Raw genomic sequence first — 15854 nt, forward strand, 5'->3', positions numbered from 1 at the left:
CCACTGCTGAGCCAGAGTGGGGTTCATGTTGGGTCTGAGAGCTGAGAAAGATGGCAAAACACCAAGAAAAGCCCTGGAGTAGGATCCCCTAAAAATAGACTCGATTCTGCTGTACAGTAAGACAAGCCTACAGTTAGTTTCCTTGAAATCCTCATAACAACTTGGGTGAATGGAATCTAACAACCCAATTTTTCTTGTTTGAAAATCTTATTGCATAAATGTGCCAGGCTTCCAGTCCTGCACGGCGGTATGAATGAACTAGTCATGGGCCAAGTACCACGGCCGCTAACCACAGAGGGCCCGCTGTGATCCCTGGTAAGGAGAGAAGAAAATAAGGAGGGGAAAAACCCTCATGGAGGCAGTTTCGCCTCAAAGCCACACCCCAGCCAGTGGAGATGACCACACTGAAAGTGCAGTGGGAGAGGAGCTCTCTGTGGTTATCTCGGCAGGAAGCAGCCTTCTTCTTGTCTTACGGTATAATATGAACCAGATGGGTTAGGAATACACTGATTCCTATGCCAGCAGCCGTGGAAATGGGCTCAGAGTTTATAACTCAAACTTTCCTTTTCCTTTTCTTTTTAATTTTTCCCCCTTCTGTGCCAACAGGAGGCTGAAGATTAGGTGCTGGGTCTTGGCAGGTCTTGATACAAGATGTGTAAGTTAATGACTGGCCATGCCAAAGTACAAGCAGCTTCCTGGCTGCTTCATAGCCTCGGATCAGAAGCTACTTAAAAACTCACAGATTGAAATAACGCTTACTGTGTGGTTGTGGTTGACTGCGGATGAATCCACTTCCAGTTCTGTCAGCTTTGAAAACAATGCATTTTCATTGTTTTTGGGAGGCCATCACAGGAAGAAAAGGGAAAATAAGTATGAAATTCATTCAATTTCATATTTTTTTTTTAAAGGAGAAACAGCTTCATTTCTCCTTCTGTGCCAACAGGAGTGCTCGGCTCACTGTTCTTCCTCTCCCCTGTTTTAGGTTTGGCAGTGCCAATGGGAGCACTGCACCCAGAGCGTGGAGTAGGGTCTAGATTGGGAGGCGTGAGAAATTAGCTTTTGAAAGCCATGCCCTAGGATGTTGGGCTGTGGTTCCATGTGGTAGAACTGTCACTGTCTCTGTAAAAGTAATGACTATTTCATATGAACAAAGTTTTGAAATGTTTGCGCTCTTTAACTTCTTTTTGAGGTTTTCTTTCTAATAACACTGGAAACCCAACATCTAAGTAATGTCTGCAGCCAAAAGATTTCTATTTTCTAACTTCCTGCTCCCATCTTCTTCCTTTGCTCTCATGAGGCATCAAAGCTACAGAATAAGGAAGTGAATCTCCTTAGAAAGTTGTGAAATTCAGGTGATTCTTTGGATTATTTGCAGTGCTTTGATTTTTTTTTTTTTGTCTCTACAAGATAAACAAATAGGAAACAGGTCTGTTTGAATACTCCTAAAACTACCAACTTAAACTTGCTAGAAATATAGTTCTTGAGGTCTGGGTTATAGATAAGGCTGGGTGTTAATGGTTAAGAACATAAATTTTGAGGTAATAAAGACCTGGATTTAAGTCTTGGCTCTACAGCTAACTAGCTGTGTGACCTTGGACAAATCACTCAATCTCTCTAAGCTCCAGCAGTGTTGGCTATGAGATGAGTGTTGTTGGAAGGATTAAATAGATTAAGTAAATGAATGTGGATAAAGCACTTGGCATTGTGTGAGCCACATATTAATGCTCAATTAATAAAGTGAGGGAAGTGTTTCTGACAAGTCACCTGCCTTTGACAGGGTCCGAGGTAGACTATTTTAATGCAACACTTTGGTAGGGTTCAATTGTGTTAGCCAAGAGTGGAAAATACAGGTTTGAAAATACAACAAAATCTTGGCGTCACCTTTAATAAAATAATCCGTAACAACTTGGAAAGTGTCCAAATCAGTGCTACTCAGCATCAGCATCACCTGTAACTTGCTAGAAATACAAGTCCTTGGGTCCTACTCAGACCTTTGGAATGAGAATCTCTGGAGTTGGAGTTCAGGAATTTGTGTTTTAACAGGGCCTCCACATGATTCTTCTGTTCACGAAAGCTTGAGAAACATTGCCCTCAGTGACATGACTAATATTCCAAAAAACGCATCTAAATGTTAACTTTAAAGCCCAACCTCACACATCACTGAGGCAGTGTACAGCCAGACTTTAAATAAAGAAATGTACCCTGTTTCCCCGAAAATAAGACCTAGTCGGACAGTCAGCTCGAATACATCTTTTGGAGCAAAAATTAACATAAGACCAGGTATAATATTATATTATATTTATTATATTATATTATAAAGACCTAGTCTTATAGTAAAATAAGACCGGGTCTTATATTAATTTTTGCTCCAAAAGACGCATTCGAGCTGATTGCCCGGCTAGGTCTTATTTTCTGGGAAACACGATAGTCTTCCTGGGTGTTCAAAGTATGACTCTTTAGTGGGTCTTGTGCAGTTTCTTTACTGCAGTTACCATATTCTGACAGAGAATACAAAATTGATATGGTTTTATTGGAAAGACAAATCCCTAATACCTTCACTTGGTACCTGACAAAAGCTTGACACACGGCCTAAAACACCATGCCACTACTACCCAATTTGCTAGAGCCAAAAGCTGCTGGAAAAAAATGCCTGTGGTCTCTTTATTTACCCCAGCATGAGGATATAGAGGGAAATTTCTGATGTTCCCCCATCTCGGTCACAGGGGCCATCGGGTAGTGAGTGGTTGGTATTAGGGCTCAGATATGCCCTCGATTGGGTCAGCCCAGTGAGGACTGGGTCCCAGGGACAGAAGAAGCAGGATCTCAGTGGGAGCTCACTACTGAATAGAACAAGCTCCTTTAAAGGCCTTCATCTCCTATCACCTGGAAAATCAACGCCACTCAAACAACGCACGGCCATCAAGCAACATCTGGTAATGGTTCAGGAGATCTTTTCCCCTATCTTTGCGTGATCAGGCAAGAGAATAAGAAATTCAGGAAGATTCTTTTCCCTTTATATTTCTGGATTGAAGTAGGGACCCGAGTTCATGTGTTCACTCCCCAAATTAAGGTCCTACTGGATACTAAATATGCCTAGCTCAACTGTACTCTTTGGAGCTCAGTGCTTGCAGATCTGCTGAGTTGAACTGAATCTGCAAATCCATAGACTTATATAAGACATTTTAAGTTACATGAAATTTCTGCTGTGTGGCTTTAAATCACAGAGTGCAAGACCCATCAGCACTTAGGGTATATTTATTACTTTAACAAATGTCAGATGATTGTGTCCAGTGTTATCAATTTTTTATGAATAGCAAGAAGCTGTAAGACTGGAAACGGCCAGCTTTAATCTGTCCAAAAGGTTAGGCATAATGCAGTTTGCTGCCCGATAAATTTCTAGACATCATTTTCCCTCCTAATGAAGCATTGTCAGTGGTGACTGCCCTGAACTTCCATTATTTCTGTACAGTTCATAATGACTGCCTTGCCTTTAGTGAAGAAATGTAATTGCAGATACGTATTTGAAAAAGAATGCATCCTTTTTAAAAACACGAAATTTAAAAATAATTGGAGTGGGAAATTCCTATTATCCCATTAAAAATGAACTTTTTTACAAAGACGGTTTTCAGGCTGTAGACTTCCAAGAGCTTAAGAAATATTAACCAAGGATGACTAACCCTCATACTGCTAATAACAAGCTTTCTGACACTGATTAAGATCCTGTCTACTGTGCATCTGGTAATGTATTTCAATACATCCAGCTACATTTCGCTAGTTTATTTCAGGGTCCTTGTACAATTGAAGGTGCTGGGAACTTTACATGACGCGGTTCATGTGGCTCCCCAGGCCTGCAGCATGGCCCGTACTCCGTGGGACTGTACTTAATGCTTGCACAGCCTGTATCTCCCTGGGACTAGTGCATGCATACAGCTTTTCTGTCCTCTTTCTCTCTATGGCAATGGTATGAATTATGTATTCTGAGCAACTCTTGCAACTTTTAAGCCATTCTCATGTATAATGTGACGAAAAGAGAAGCTGAGTTCAGGAAACTTCTCAGTTTCCACTGTTTTGCCCTAGCTAGACTTCTTTGTCTATGGAGCAGTGAGGTGTGCGAAATAAAACTTATAACAAGCATTTTTTTTAACTCCAGGAAATGAGGTCATCAGAAAGTTTTATTATAAAGCTACCAGTACTATTTTTTCCATTATTATGCATGACCCAAAATACAAATTGACTCTTCACAGTTTTGCTGTTAGAACACAACAAATTGGAAATGAACAGAGTGCAGTTGAATCAATTAAAGAGTAAGATTTTAACTACTCCAGGTGCTCAGTTAATAAGATCATGCGTAACCCAGTCCCGGTGTCCTTGAAAATTCCATTCAGCTGTTAGAAAACTTTGTCATTGTGTGTTTTGTGCAAAGATAGGAGAGAATGAAGAAAAAAGAGACTGCAGGAAAAGGGAGGGGGTGGAGTGAATTCTTGTCAGTAGTGATGTGGTTTGAAAAAGTGGCGGTAGATTAAAGGAAAGAAGTGCCTCCAGAAGGTACGTTGATTTTTTAAATATCCTAAGGTTTCAGCTGCTGATTTTAGAAGAAAAAAGTCAAGTCTCCATTATCATAAATTAAGTCTTTTTTTTTCTTTTGAGAAAAATGGGGGAAAAAAGATTTAGTTGATATCTCTAGAAAGAAAATCCAAATATTGGTGTGCAGATTCAGAGAGGCAGGGAGATCAAATAGCTTTCTACATGGCTGACATTGAACTTTCTTTACTTCTACTCTTTCCACAATAATCTCATCAAGACCTTAGATGAATTCAGCAAGTTGTCAAGAGGATACAACATTAATTAGATGAAATCTACATCTCTGCCCGAGCTGCTGCAAGAGCAATTACAGCCTTTTCCTTGGATTTCCCATTCCTCGCCTCTGCTCCCCAGCACACCGGCACAGGGACACTTCCCTGCCACCTGTGTGCGAGTCTGGCGCCTGACCTCACAATACTGTGTTCCTCAGCTCTTCAAAGAAAAGCCAGAGACTACAAATAGATTCCTTTTCTGGTAGGTGACAAAGAAATATTAATGTAGTAAAAATAAATGGTGGCACCCTAGGATATATTATAATTTCTTTCTCAGTCTCCCTGATTTCAGAATCTGTTCTGGATGAAAAGTGTGCCATACATCCCACCCAATGTCTTAATTGTCTTAGGCTTTACCTAAGATAGAGTTTTTAACTTGGCAGGGAGCACTTACGAGGAATATTCAGTGATGTGTACACATAGATACTTTAGATCCAAAAGTGATGCCAAATTTTATTTCCCAAATTTATTGTGTGTATGTAATTAACCTAATGTGACTGAATAATTGATTTCATATATACATTACCCATCAATCTCTTGACCTGGTTTTCTCTCCCTCCCACCCTCCTTTTATCCCTTTCTTTGACCCATCTACTTTCCTATCCCCCGCTGCCTACAGCTAAAGCCAACCCCCCCCCCCAGCATGACTTTAAGGCTCCAGACTACCATTTCAATCTCAATTCCTAATCTGGCCTTCTTTATCACTTTCATCACAGCACACTACTTGCCTATTTATCATTACACTCTGTCCTTTAATAGGTTTCTGTCTTGGTCGTGTCACTTACGTAGCTCGGAATGTCTTTCTTCCCCCTTTTCCTTCGGCACTTTGCAAGGCATTCCCCCGGCCCCCAACAAGGAATGAGTTGTGTGGCTCCCTCTCTCCCTCTCTCTCTTTCTCCCTCTCTCCTCTCTGTGCTTGGTCTGCCTCCTTTCCTTCTCTTACTCTCAAAGACTTCGATCTGCCCCCATGGGCTCGCCAGAAGGTCACCTGTGTGTATCCCCTGCAAAACTGTAAGCTGCATGAGTGCAGGGCTTATGTTGACTTCAGATCAGTATCTGCTGTAACACTCAGCATAAGGCTTCTCTACAGCACAGGTTTGCTGAATGTCTGTTGAATGAAGGAAGGAAGGAAGGAAGGAAGGAAGGGGGCTGTACTGCCTTGGAGACTAGGGTTATTGTTACCATTATTAACCTATTATTTTCTAGTGCTTTTAGGATTCCAGTTCATTCCCTTCAAAGCCATAGAAACAAGAAATGGGGGGGGAAAACAAAGAAAAAAAATTCGGTGAACATAACAGTTTGATAAAAACCTGAGGTTAAATATAATTAGAAAGAACCAATAGTTTTAAACATGCCTTGTTTGGGGACAGTTTGGTTTCTGAGCCTTCTTCACTTAAAAGTGGCATTTGAAAGCCTGCTTTCAGGGATAAGCTTTAAATTGTTATATTTCAAACACATGTATAACTTCTGGTGATATTCTGAGATTAAATATTTTTAAAAGAATGAAATTTTTAATTTAATCCCTCTTATATGGGTTACTCTAGATTTTCTAAGAGTTAAAGGGCAAATGTAATCTAGAGATTAGATCTTATGTAAGTTATCAGTAACCTCTTCAACAGGACTGCCAGGTAGCAAATGAATATATAGAATACCTGGTTAAATTTCAACTTCAGGTAAAGAATAATATTTTAGTATAAGTATGTCCTGTGTCATAATGTGGGACATTTACACTAAGAAATTATTCATGGTTTATTTGAAATTCAAATTTACCTGGACATTCTATATTTTATCTAAGCAACCTTACTCTTCTACTCTCAAATAATACGCTTCTAATGATTCCCAAAAATATTTTTTAGACCCACTGTAGACCTTTGGAGATTAAAATAGTTTAACAGTAATAAAAAAAATGATACTAGACCTTTATGGAGCCTGTATGGCATAATTTACAAATGAAAAAAAATACTAATAAACTAAATTTCAAGAATTGTATTTTTTATTATCAGCAACTTAGATACCAAATTTCTTATGACCTTTGAAGGATACCTTTGCTCTCTCAAAAACAAAAATAAATGTACTCTAATTCAAAAGGGTTGTTTATAGCAATGAAGTCCCCATCTCTCTGTCTTTGGCTCTGACCATGCATGTTCCATCTGGTTCAGTTAATGGTCAGTTATCAGGCTCCTCGTCCCGCCCATCCATGCAGAGTGCTCCCCACACCACGGAAGCCCTTTCTCTGAAGACTGTCCTGTTCCACCACCACACTTAGAAATGGCTGTGATACTACAGGTTTTACTTACAGAAGCTGTGCAGATTACCATGAGTTTAGTTTTCTTTTCTTTTTTTTTAAATAAAGAACAGGCTGTTCAAAAATAAAGCCTGAGTTTGCCAGCTTTTCCACAAAAATTTTAAATATGAACTCTGTACCAAACACATCCCTCACTTTCTCCTTCCTCCCTGTCAAGTGATATATGACTGCTATAATATTGGTACTGAAGGGAAGGACTAAAGAAAAGGGGCTGAAAAACTGTTTCCAAGTGCTATGTCCTTGATGTGTTCAGCCAAGTTGTCTTCAGTTGTCTAATATCTTTTTCTAAAATCCGCTGTGTAGTTTTGCCTTGTTCACAAAGACAGTAGTGGTCGTAAAAGCTTTTTGGTGCATTTCCGAGTCTCTGTGTGCTTCATCTGTCTGGTGGTTTGATATTTCTTGGACAGGAACTATGTCTAACTCTAGTATAGCCTCCAACTCCTTACTGGCATCCGATCCTGTGCTGTGGGGCCAGTAATAAATTTTGCTTGAGACGCTTCAGAAAACATTTTTGTTATGGTAATGTTACTGAAAAAATGACGGAAAATTCGGCCCAAGTTTGGGAGTCAGGAAAAGGAGAGAAGCTTATTTTTCTTCCTTTATTACTGTCACCAGCAATAATTTTCTCTGTACACAAAATTACGTACACATGACTTGATAGGAGCTAAGAAATCACTTTTCCCATCGGGAGAACTGGAATGCGTTAAAATCCCCAACCCATTAGATTTTAAGCATTGGAGATTGTTAAAATGACCAAGTGATCAGGGCAAGGCTGTGCTATGCAATATATTTGCTTAAAAAAGGATTTCTAAGTCTGTTTACGAAGAAAGCTGGGCTCTAAGGGCTTGGGATTCAGAATAGGTAAAGTCTGAATGAGAGAAAAGGGAAAGAAGGATCAAATATAGGTTATTGCCAGGCCAGGGGAATGCACCACAGCACAAAAGTCCTTACAGACATGGGAGAAGTAGCCGGGAAGCAGAAGTGCTAAAGGTAAACTTTCACTAGGCTACAGTTTGGTAATAACTAGCTGCATTTACACTTGGCTGCTCACTGTTGGTCTGGAGAAAAATCTTGCCAGATGCTTAACAAGCCTCGAATGATTAATTTTTTTTTTTAGTCTAAATCCATTTTGCTGTAAATCCCTCCTTGACCAAACTTCTCATCTCCAGTCACAAAACTCAGTAGTTGGAAGAAAAATCAGAAGAGCGCTAGATCGTATAATTGCAACCAACACTCCAGAGCTCAACCAACAGAAGGTTAGCGATTGTTAAATCGCATTCTTCCAAATGCCAGGAGGAGTTTTGGTAGTAGTTTGATCCTCAGTGGTCTCTCTTAAATGCTCTAGACCAGAGTTATCCAAACTTGAGTTACTCAGTTATCAATACCACAGTTTTATTGATACCAGTGAGTCTCACTGACCATATTATTTACTTAGTAGTTTTATATCCCTGTACCTCCTGCAATATTAATGTTTTCTTTAAATTACCTTTAGAATGTATTTCAAATGGAAACTTTGTATCGTTATCATAAATGGAAAAAAATAGCTTTTCATAGATGGAAGGTAACCATAAAAAGAAAATTAACTGAAAACAAAATAATGTTAATTCCAGCTAGCTCCAACTACAAATCAAAGCCCCCGATCTAAAGCCTGTTGTTTTTTCTTACCATTGAAAGGTGTAGCAGCAACTTTAGGGAGTTGTTAATGATAAAGCACCAACTGGAGACTTTTTCCTTGAGTAACCAAGAAGATTGAATGAGAAATGAAAAGGGTGTAACTTTCTACCGCATGATTCTTGAAAACCCACGATGCCCCTGAGCGACCTAAATCATCTTACGTGAGGTGCTGCCTGCCCTACTTGGAGGCAATGCTGCCGTGCTACGATGCATTGAGGAATAAATAATGGACTATAAAGAGGATTGTTGATAAACCCTGTGATGTATAAAATTCCACTAGGATTGTTACCAAGTGTAGATAATATGCTCAGAATTCTTTATAGACCTTATGAATCCTACTGGAGTATTATTTCTCAGACTAAAAATTGCTTATACAAATGGCTTGTATATTGATTAAAATATATTCAACATTGTACATTTTAGTTTAAATTATTCATTTGATCTCTTATTTAAACTGTTCCTACATCTTGTCCTGGTCTGTAATGAGCATATCTTGACTAAATGTAATAATGTGTTAATATCTCACTTTAAAGATTCCACTAAGTATGTAAGCAGACTACAGTTCTGCCATTTCCAATCAATTGGGAACATCTTTGTTTATATTGACTGTTTCATCTATTTCTGAGAGCTCACAAGCACTCTGAAGCGGGGGATTTTGTTCTGTTCCTGATGTATTCTTGCACCCTAATGACAGTGGTCAGCATTTACATTTTATATTTATGCTCCACAGCTCTCTTGGCAGATCTGTACATGGCTAATTTCCTCACGTATATTGCCGTCTTCTTGGAAATCAGGTTTTATGGTATTGTTACTTTTGGTCAGAAACAAGAGAAACGAGAGTGGCTATTAATTCTCAGTATTGCTTAACCTGAAAAAGAAAGCTCTTGTTTCTTTTGCTGTGGGAAGGTGGGGGTTGAGGGGAGACAAGCCAGATCTAAAAATAAACTGGATTTTCTTTCTTATTCATATGTAATTAGAGCCCCTTTGTAACTACTCATTACCACCTCAGTAGTTATAGGAAGAATAAATAATATATATTTTTAAATGTGGCAAAACCAAGAAAGAAGTAGCCAAGGCTGCATCTAATTTATCAACTTGGTGATTAAAGGGCTGGCTCTAGAGGCTCCAGACATCTAGGGACCCAGAGATAAAACAGAGCAGTTGGCTGTTTTTACTAATGAATCTAGGACTTGAAAGATATCAGGCAATTTTAAAGAAAAGCAGCAAGGACAAGAGACATTAGACAAGGCCAGTAGGGTAATGAAGGGCAAGGCCAGTTACCGAGAGAGAAAATTACTTCATTTTCTGTGATAATACTTCTGCGCGCTTTGCCGGTCTCTTCTCACGCTTTGTTAGTATGGCTTATATACAGACAGCATCTGAATGCTACTTACAATGTAGAAGGAAAGAGCCTTGGAACAGTCCGCAGAGGGGCAGAGGGCGTGGGTCTATTAATTTGAAAGGGGAGGCTAAGAACAATGGTAGCAGAAGGGGGTTAGATCGCAAGGTTGGGAACGGTGCTTTAACAGATGGGAGGGACGCACAGGATTAAATCAAGACGAAAGACACGGCAAGGAAAAGAAAGAAAAAGGCAAGCAAACATACTCTGGAAATACAGAATTGTTCTGGAGGATGTGGGGGGACAGAGTGAGACCAGCCCAGTGGTGCTCAGCATATCTGCAGAGCACAGGTGTGGGCTCCGTAATTTGGTCTTTATTCTGCAGCCAAAATAAAAAGGGCATCGGACACTTGACTCCTCCTTAGCTAGCTGGTCAGTGGACACATTTTCTGCTTAGTGGGGGAAATGTGCAGTATTTTAGAAACAATTCCAGAGTATATTTAGCTCCTAAAGCTGGCGCACACAAATGTCACATTCCCATGAGACAATTGACCCAGTGAAAAGAGCACCCGCCAGAAGTCCTCAGAAAACCCATGAAACTCTCGCATCCCAGGAGATGCTGCACGCATGGATGTGACATCATTAAGGCATCCACGTCAGGGAATGAAAAGAAAAGAAGCGAGGGGATCACAGATTGGGTCCAGTTAAGGTACGTCATCATGAATCAGAAAGAAACAAGACTTTTCCAACAGAATAACGCCATCACTAAGTCATACCACACAGTGCTTGGCAAAACAAAAGATCAAAATAAATCATGATCATTAAAAATAATTCAGAGCAAAGTGGAAATTAAAATAATAAAAGTCATGGTAAAAGGAACATTAAGCTACATCTTTAAAAATTTTTTGCATAACATCTCATTGTCATTGCCCCATCAAATACATAATTGTCAAAAAATCAAACTCAAATTTGACAGGGCAAGGCAAGGAGTTAATAGCACAAGAACAGTGATCATGTTAAACACCCATGCGGTCACCTCTGCCACCATTGTTTGACAATTTGTAGACTGCTTCCAGCTTTGTCAATATTCATAATAAGACCCAAGAGAATGAACAATGCCGAATTGTAAAATGATGTCAAAGTGTTAATTGGACTCTTTGATAACCTCATCCCTGGAGGGAGTTAACGACTGGAGAAAATTCAGCCACCCGTCTCAGGGAAGTGAAGACAAACTGATTGCAACCAACAGCTAGATATTTGGTTGACATATTTAATGCTTTACTGGAAAGGCTGTTTGTTTTTTCAGAAGGTTGCAGTGGGCAAACAAAGTGATTTTACTGAGTTGTCTCTTCTTGAGAACTCGGCCAGGACTAACACATCAGCGGTCTGGAGCCACACATAACATGCGAGGGATTGTGGCCCGTTGTGATAGTCCAGTCCCATCACAAATTGGCCTGGTGCTTTCTCGGGATGGTAAGAGCATGGTTCCCTCCAATTTAAAGAGGCTGCTGAGACAAAAACCGCTTTTAAAAAAAGATTTGGGGCATATTAAGTTACAGAAGAAAAATAAAATCGATTGAGGGGACATGCTCAAGAACAAGTTAAAAGGGCTACATCGTCCCAGTTTGGCTTGGCATGTAGAGCAGCAGAGTTTATGGCGCTCTCAAGAGATGAGATGCAAAAAAGAGAATGGAAATGTAGCATGTGAGTCTGCCTAGAAAACATTCTCTAAGAGTAAAGACGGAAAGAACATATACAGAGAACCCTGAGGGAGGACATGATACAGGCTTTACTTCCAAAGGGCACTGTGTCTGGTCTCCCCTTAAGACTCAAACCCCTGCTTGGAGGAAACTCTTGAAAACATATAGAAGTAAACAATTCTGAATGGGGGGAACCAGCTCGCAACATAACTGGGCTTTTCAGTGTCTGATTTACAAGACTTTTCTGGACAAGCAAAGGCCTCTTTGGTTGCAGCTGCAGCTAAAGTAGGATGTGTTTGTTACTAGGGCAGCAAATGGGGAGAAAAGAGATGACATTTCCTGTCTCTAGTCGAGCAAAGAAAGCAAGTGAGAATTGAGGCCAGTTCACAGTGGAGTCCCCCTCATTTAGTGCAGCTTCCTTTTCGTTTTAATTACATAGCAATTCTGCTTGATTAAATAACATATTTTTGTTTTAGCTGTTGTCCTCTAAAGTCGAGTACAGTATGTCTCAGGACCATCGCTCTATTCGAATGTCAGCACTAAGGGGGAGAGAGATGCTTCCAGCCAGAAAAGACTCTGCCCTGCTATTTTTCCATTCACTGATTCAACGGGCCTTAACTTCGATTACATGCACTTGCCAAAGGCTGCCCTGCATTCCATTCCATTATGGTGGGAAAAGAGGACCCCAGAAATCACGGAATGAGCTCAGCAGAGGGGAAAAGGGATCTCAGGAGCCAGCATCTGCTTTGGGCCAAGCCACACCTCTTGTGTGTGGAGGAAATGGAGAGGCTGGGTTATTTGTTTTGTGTGGTTTCTCCCTGGTTGGGCAATAATTTAGGATCAAGCCTACCACCGAGGATTGGATTGCAGTCTTTTTGGAGATGTTTCAATCGTAGTGTGTTGGAGGTGTCTTAAATGTCGCTGTGATTCAGCTGGAAGCAGTTACACAGTCCTCCCTACTTTTCCCTCCCTCTCCCCCCAGAGGAAGAGGCAATTCCAAGGCCTTACCCTTCTTGTCTTGGTGATTATGGGAAGACACTGCCCCCAAAGAGTCTGTGCTGTCAGGTGAATCGAGCAAATCCTTCCAGTCCAGCATTCCTCCCCTAGACTCATACCCCTCTCGAGCCGCCGAATCTGACGTGGTGGTGCTGGGCAAGAGGGAGCTGGAGTGCCCTGTTTTCATCACAAATACAGTTAGGGACAACATCACCAGAGACGCCCGCATGTGCCCAGAGGCCAGGAGGTGGGACGCCCAAGGTGGCTGTGAGACTGAAAGGAGATTGCACTGAAAATAACAAGGCTGGGGGTGGGGTTCAACGGAAGACCCCCTTGAACTTGTAGTTAGAGGATGAAGGGCCAGGTCCCATCTCTGCTTCTTGCTGGGTGAGCCTCGGGGAATCATTTCGCCTCTCTGGGCCTTGACTTTCCTTGTGCACAAAACAGGGATGATGCCACTTACCTCCCAGTGTTGGGAGGATAAATTGACGTAATGGTGGCAGTACCTAGCTATAGGTGCTGTCACCTAGCAGAAGGTGCTCAAGAAATACTAGTGTCCTGCTTTGGTATTCCCATCGCAGCACTAAAGGCAGAATGTGTCCACTCTGGGGACACTATCTGTAATTGATGGGGGAGGTTTGTGGCAGTGGATGAGCCTCTCCCCCATCACAGACAACTCAGCTGTCCTGAGCCTTTCTCATGGTGGGGGTATCTACTGTGTTTCCCCCAACATACGACCTAGCCGGACCATCAGCTCTAATGCGTCTTTTGGAGCAAAAATTAATATAAGACACAGTCTTATTTTACTATAATAGAAGACTGGGTCTTAATATAATACACAATATAATATATATAACAAATATGATATAATTTAATATAATATAATACCGGGTCTTATATTAAGTTTTGCTCCAAAAGACCCATTAGAGCTGATAGTCCGGCTAGGTCTTATTTTTGGGGAAACGGTAGTTTTCAGCTTCAGCTCAACTTTACAGGCATTCTTTTGCTGGGAGAAGTAACTGCTTTCTAAAGGGATCTGCTCCCACCTCCTTTTCACTCGCATGGAGACCTCAACTTGTTCCATGTTGTTATAGCTGTGCCTTTTGCATCTTATTCCAATGAAGTTAGTTTCATGACTCATATTTGTGAGAGGTTGTTTTTGAGGCCACACCAACTGATATTATCAGATTAGTTAGGGACAGGTTTTTGAGATCTATAGTATCCTACAATAGGATATGTCAGAAGAAGAATGGTTAGGCTGGGAGTTAGGGCAGAAACTGGACATTTCCTGTGAATACATTCCTAAGCATTCCTTCCTTCATTCCACGAGGTTAGTGCAGATGATATCAGGTACTTTGATCTCAACTGCTCCAACAATTTAGAGAAGCCCCACTACCTGTTATCTCTGGTAGCAGAAATAAAATATAACTGCTCTGTGATTTTCGAGTAGTCTTTGGCTTATTAAGCCATCTTAACCTATAGCAGCCTCTTGAGTAATTTTTAGAAAGACATTAGGGCAACTACTGTGAATGTGTAATTGGTGGAAAGTAGGACAGATTCACAGGTGGCTTCAGCCTTGGGCTGTGATCACCACATATGTGATGAAGAAAATACTGGCTACCAGAAAGAGTATAATGATCAATGCATTGCAGTCTTCTTTTTTACAATTAGTATTGGAAGTGGGATTCCTAGGAGACTTTAATACTGCAAATTACAGAATATACACATCAGGGAAAAGCAAGTGGGCCACGTGGCTCATCTAAGCGATAGTGATTTCCATGGCAGCACCACTCTTAGATGCCACCATGAAGCTCTGGTAGCACAGAAGAGGCTGTTTTCTGTGTAGAACTTGTTTGGTTCCCACACAGCTTCAAACGTCCGTTTTGTTGCACATAGTCTGGTTCACATCCAACTGCTAAAAACGTCTTCATTTAAAACTCAAGAATGTTTGCATGTAGACAAAACTTTTGTTTTTACATTTCTGGGTTTCACATCTCATCTCATAATACTGATAAGAGAACGGGTAGGAAAATTAATTTGGAATTGGAAATGCAAGTTTACTTTTACTTTCTTTTTCCTCATAAAGAGGTCTCAAATATAGCCTCTATTTTCTACTCTTGAATTTAACACTGTTTTAGTGAAGTATATGGTCAGCCTAAGAGAGAATTCAGCACCCAGCATGAGCAATGAGAAATAGCTTTGTGGGGAATGAGAATGGTGGGGAAAAGCCTCTCATCCAAGGAGACATTTTTTTTTAACCGGGATTGATACGTATTTTGAGCATTTTCAATTTAACTGTGTTCAAGGGGCAATTTTATGATAATGCCATAAGTATGGTTTAGGGAAAACATTTCTTAATACCGTAATCTAGGGGAAATATATGCCTAAGGGACACATTCTCTGTGGAAAGATTTCCTGGACCATATGCTGCAAATACATGGAAAACTCATTGGTAATGGAAAGCTATGGCTATGAGAGGAAATTAATGTGGACCAGATGGTAGTTAGGTAGGAAAATGTTTTACACAAATGTGAGAAATCAGGTCCTTCCTATTGCTGAAGTGTTAGTCTAATACCCATCATGTCTCCATTTTCTTTATGTAAATCTAGAGAAACCATGCATCTGATGTACTCAAAAGGAAAAAAAAAATAGAACAGCATGAGGTTTGTAATCTTTTAAACTTATGCTTGAGGATAGGCAACATGTGTCACCGATAAATCAAATAGTCAAAGAAAGCAATACCTGATTATCAAAAATTTTAGAACCACCACGTAAAAGCACCATTTAGCAGCAGTCCTTAGTTTGAAATCAAAGAGGTGTAGTATGACTATTACCTCTCCAAGCTTAAAAAAAGTTGAAATCCCATTATTCCTTCTTAGAATCTGGTTCTATAGGCTATATTATTTTTGTGCATTCACTAAGAGACTTTGTGATCAAAATGCTACAAAAATAGGCCATCATTTGTGAATATAGTATAACATGTCAGT

General features: G+C 40.3%; 1 protein-coding gene across 5 annotated transcripts in view; it reads right to left on the minus strand.

Moving 5' to 3' along the window:
- Window positions 1-15854, minus strand: part of SEMA6A (semaphorin 6A) — a 122917-nt gene that overhangs the window by 8605 nt on the left and 98458 nt on the right. For 4 of the 5 annotated variants that reach the window (XM_033110130.1, XM_033110131.1, XM_033110128.1 and 1 more), the window contains one exon: window positions 12880-13044. The exons of the other annotated variant lie outside the window; for it this stretch is intronic. In XM_033110130.1, the coding sequence (XP_032966021.1) occupies window positions 12880-13044 (165 nt within the window). The remainder of the gene's footprint in view (window positions 1-12879; window positions 13045-15854) is intronic. 5 annotated transcript variants of the gene reach the window in all.

Source organism: Rhinolophus ferrumequinum, chromosome 7 (assembly GCF_004115265.2).
Source record: "Rhinolophus ferrumequinum isolate MPI-CBG mRhiFer1 chromosome 7, mRhiFer1_v1.p, whole genome shotgun sequence".
Lineage (NCBI taxonomy): Eukaryota > Metazoa > Chordata > Mammalia > Chiroptera > Rhinolophidae > Rhinolophus > Rhinolophus ferrumequinum.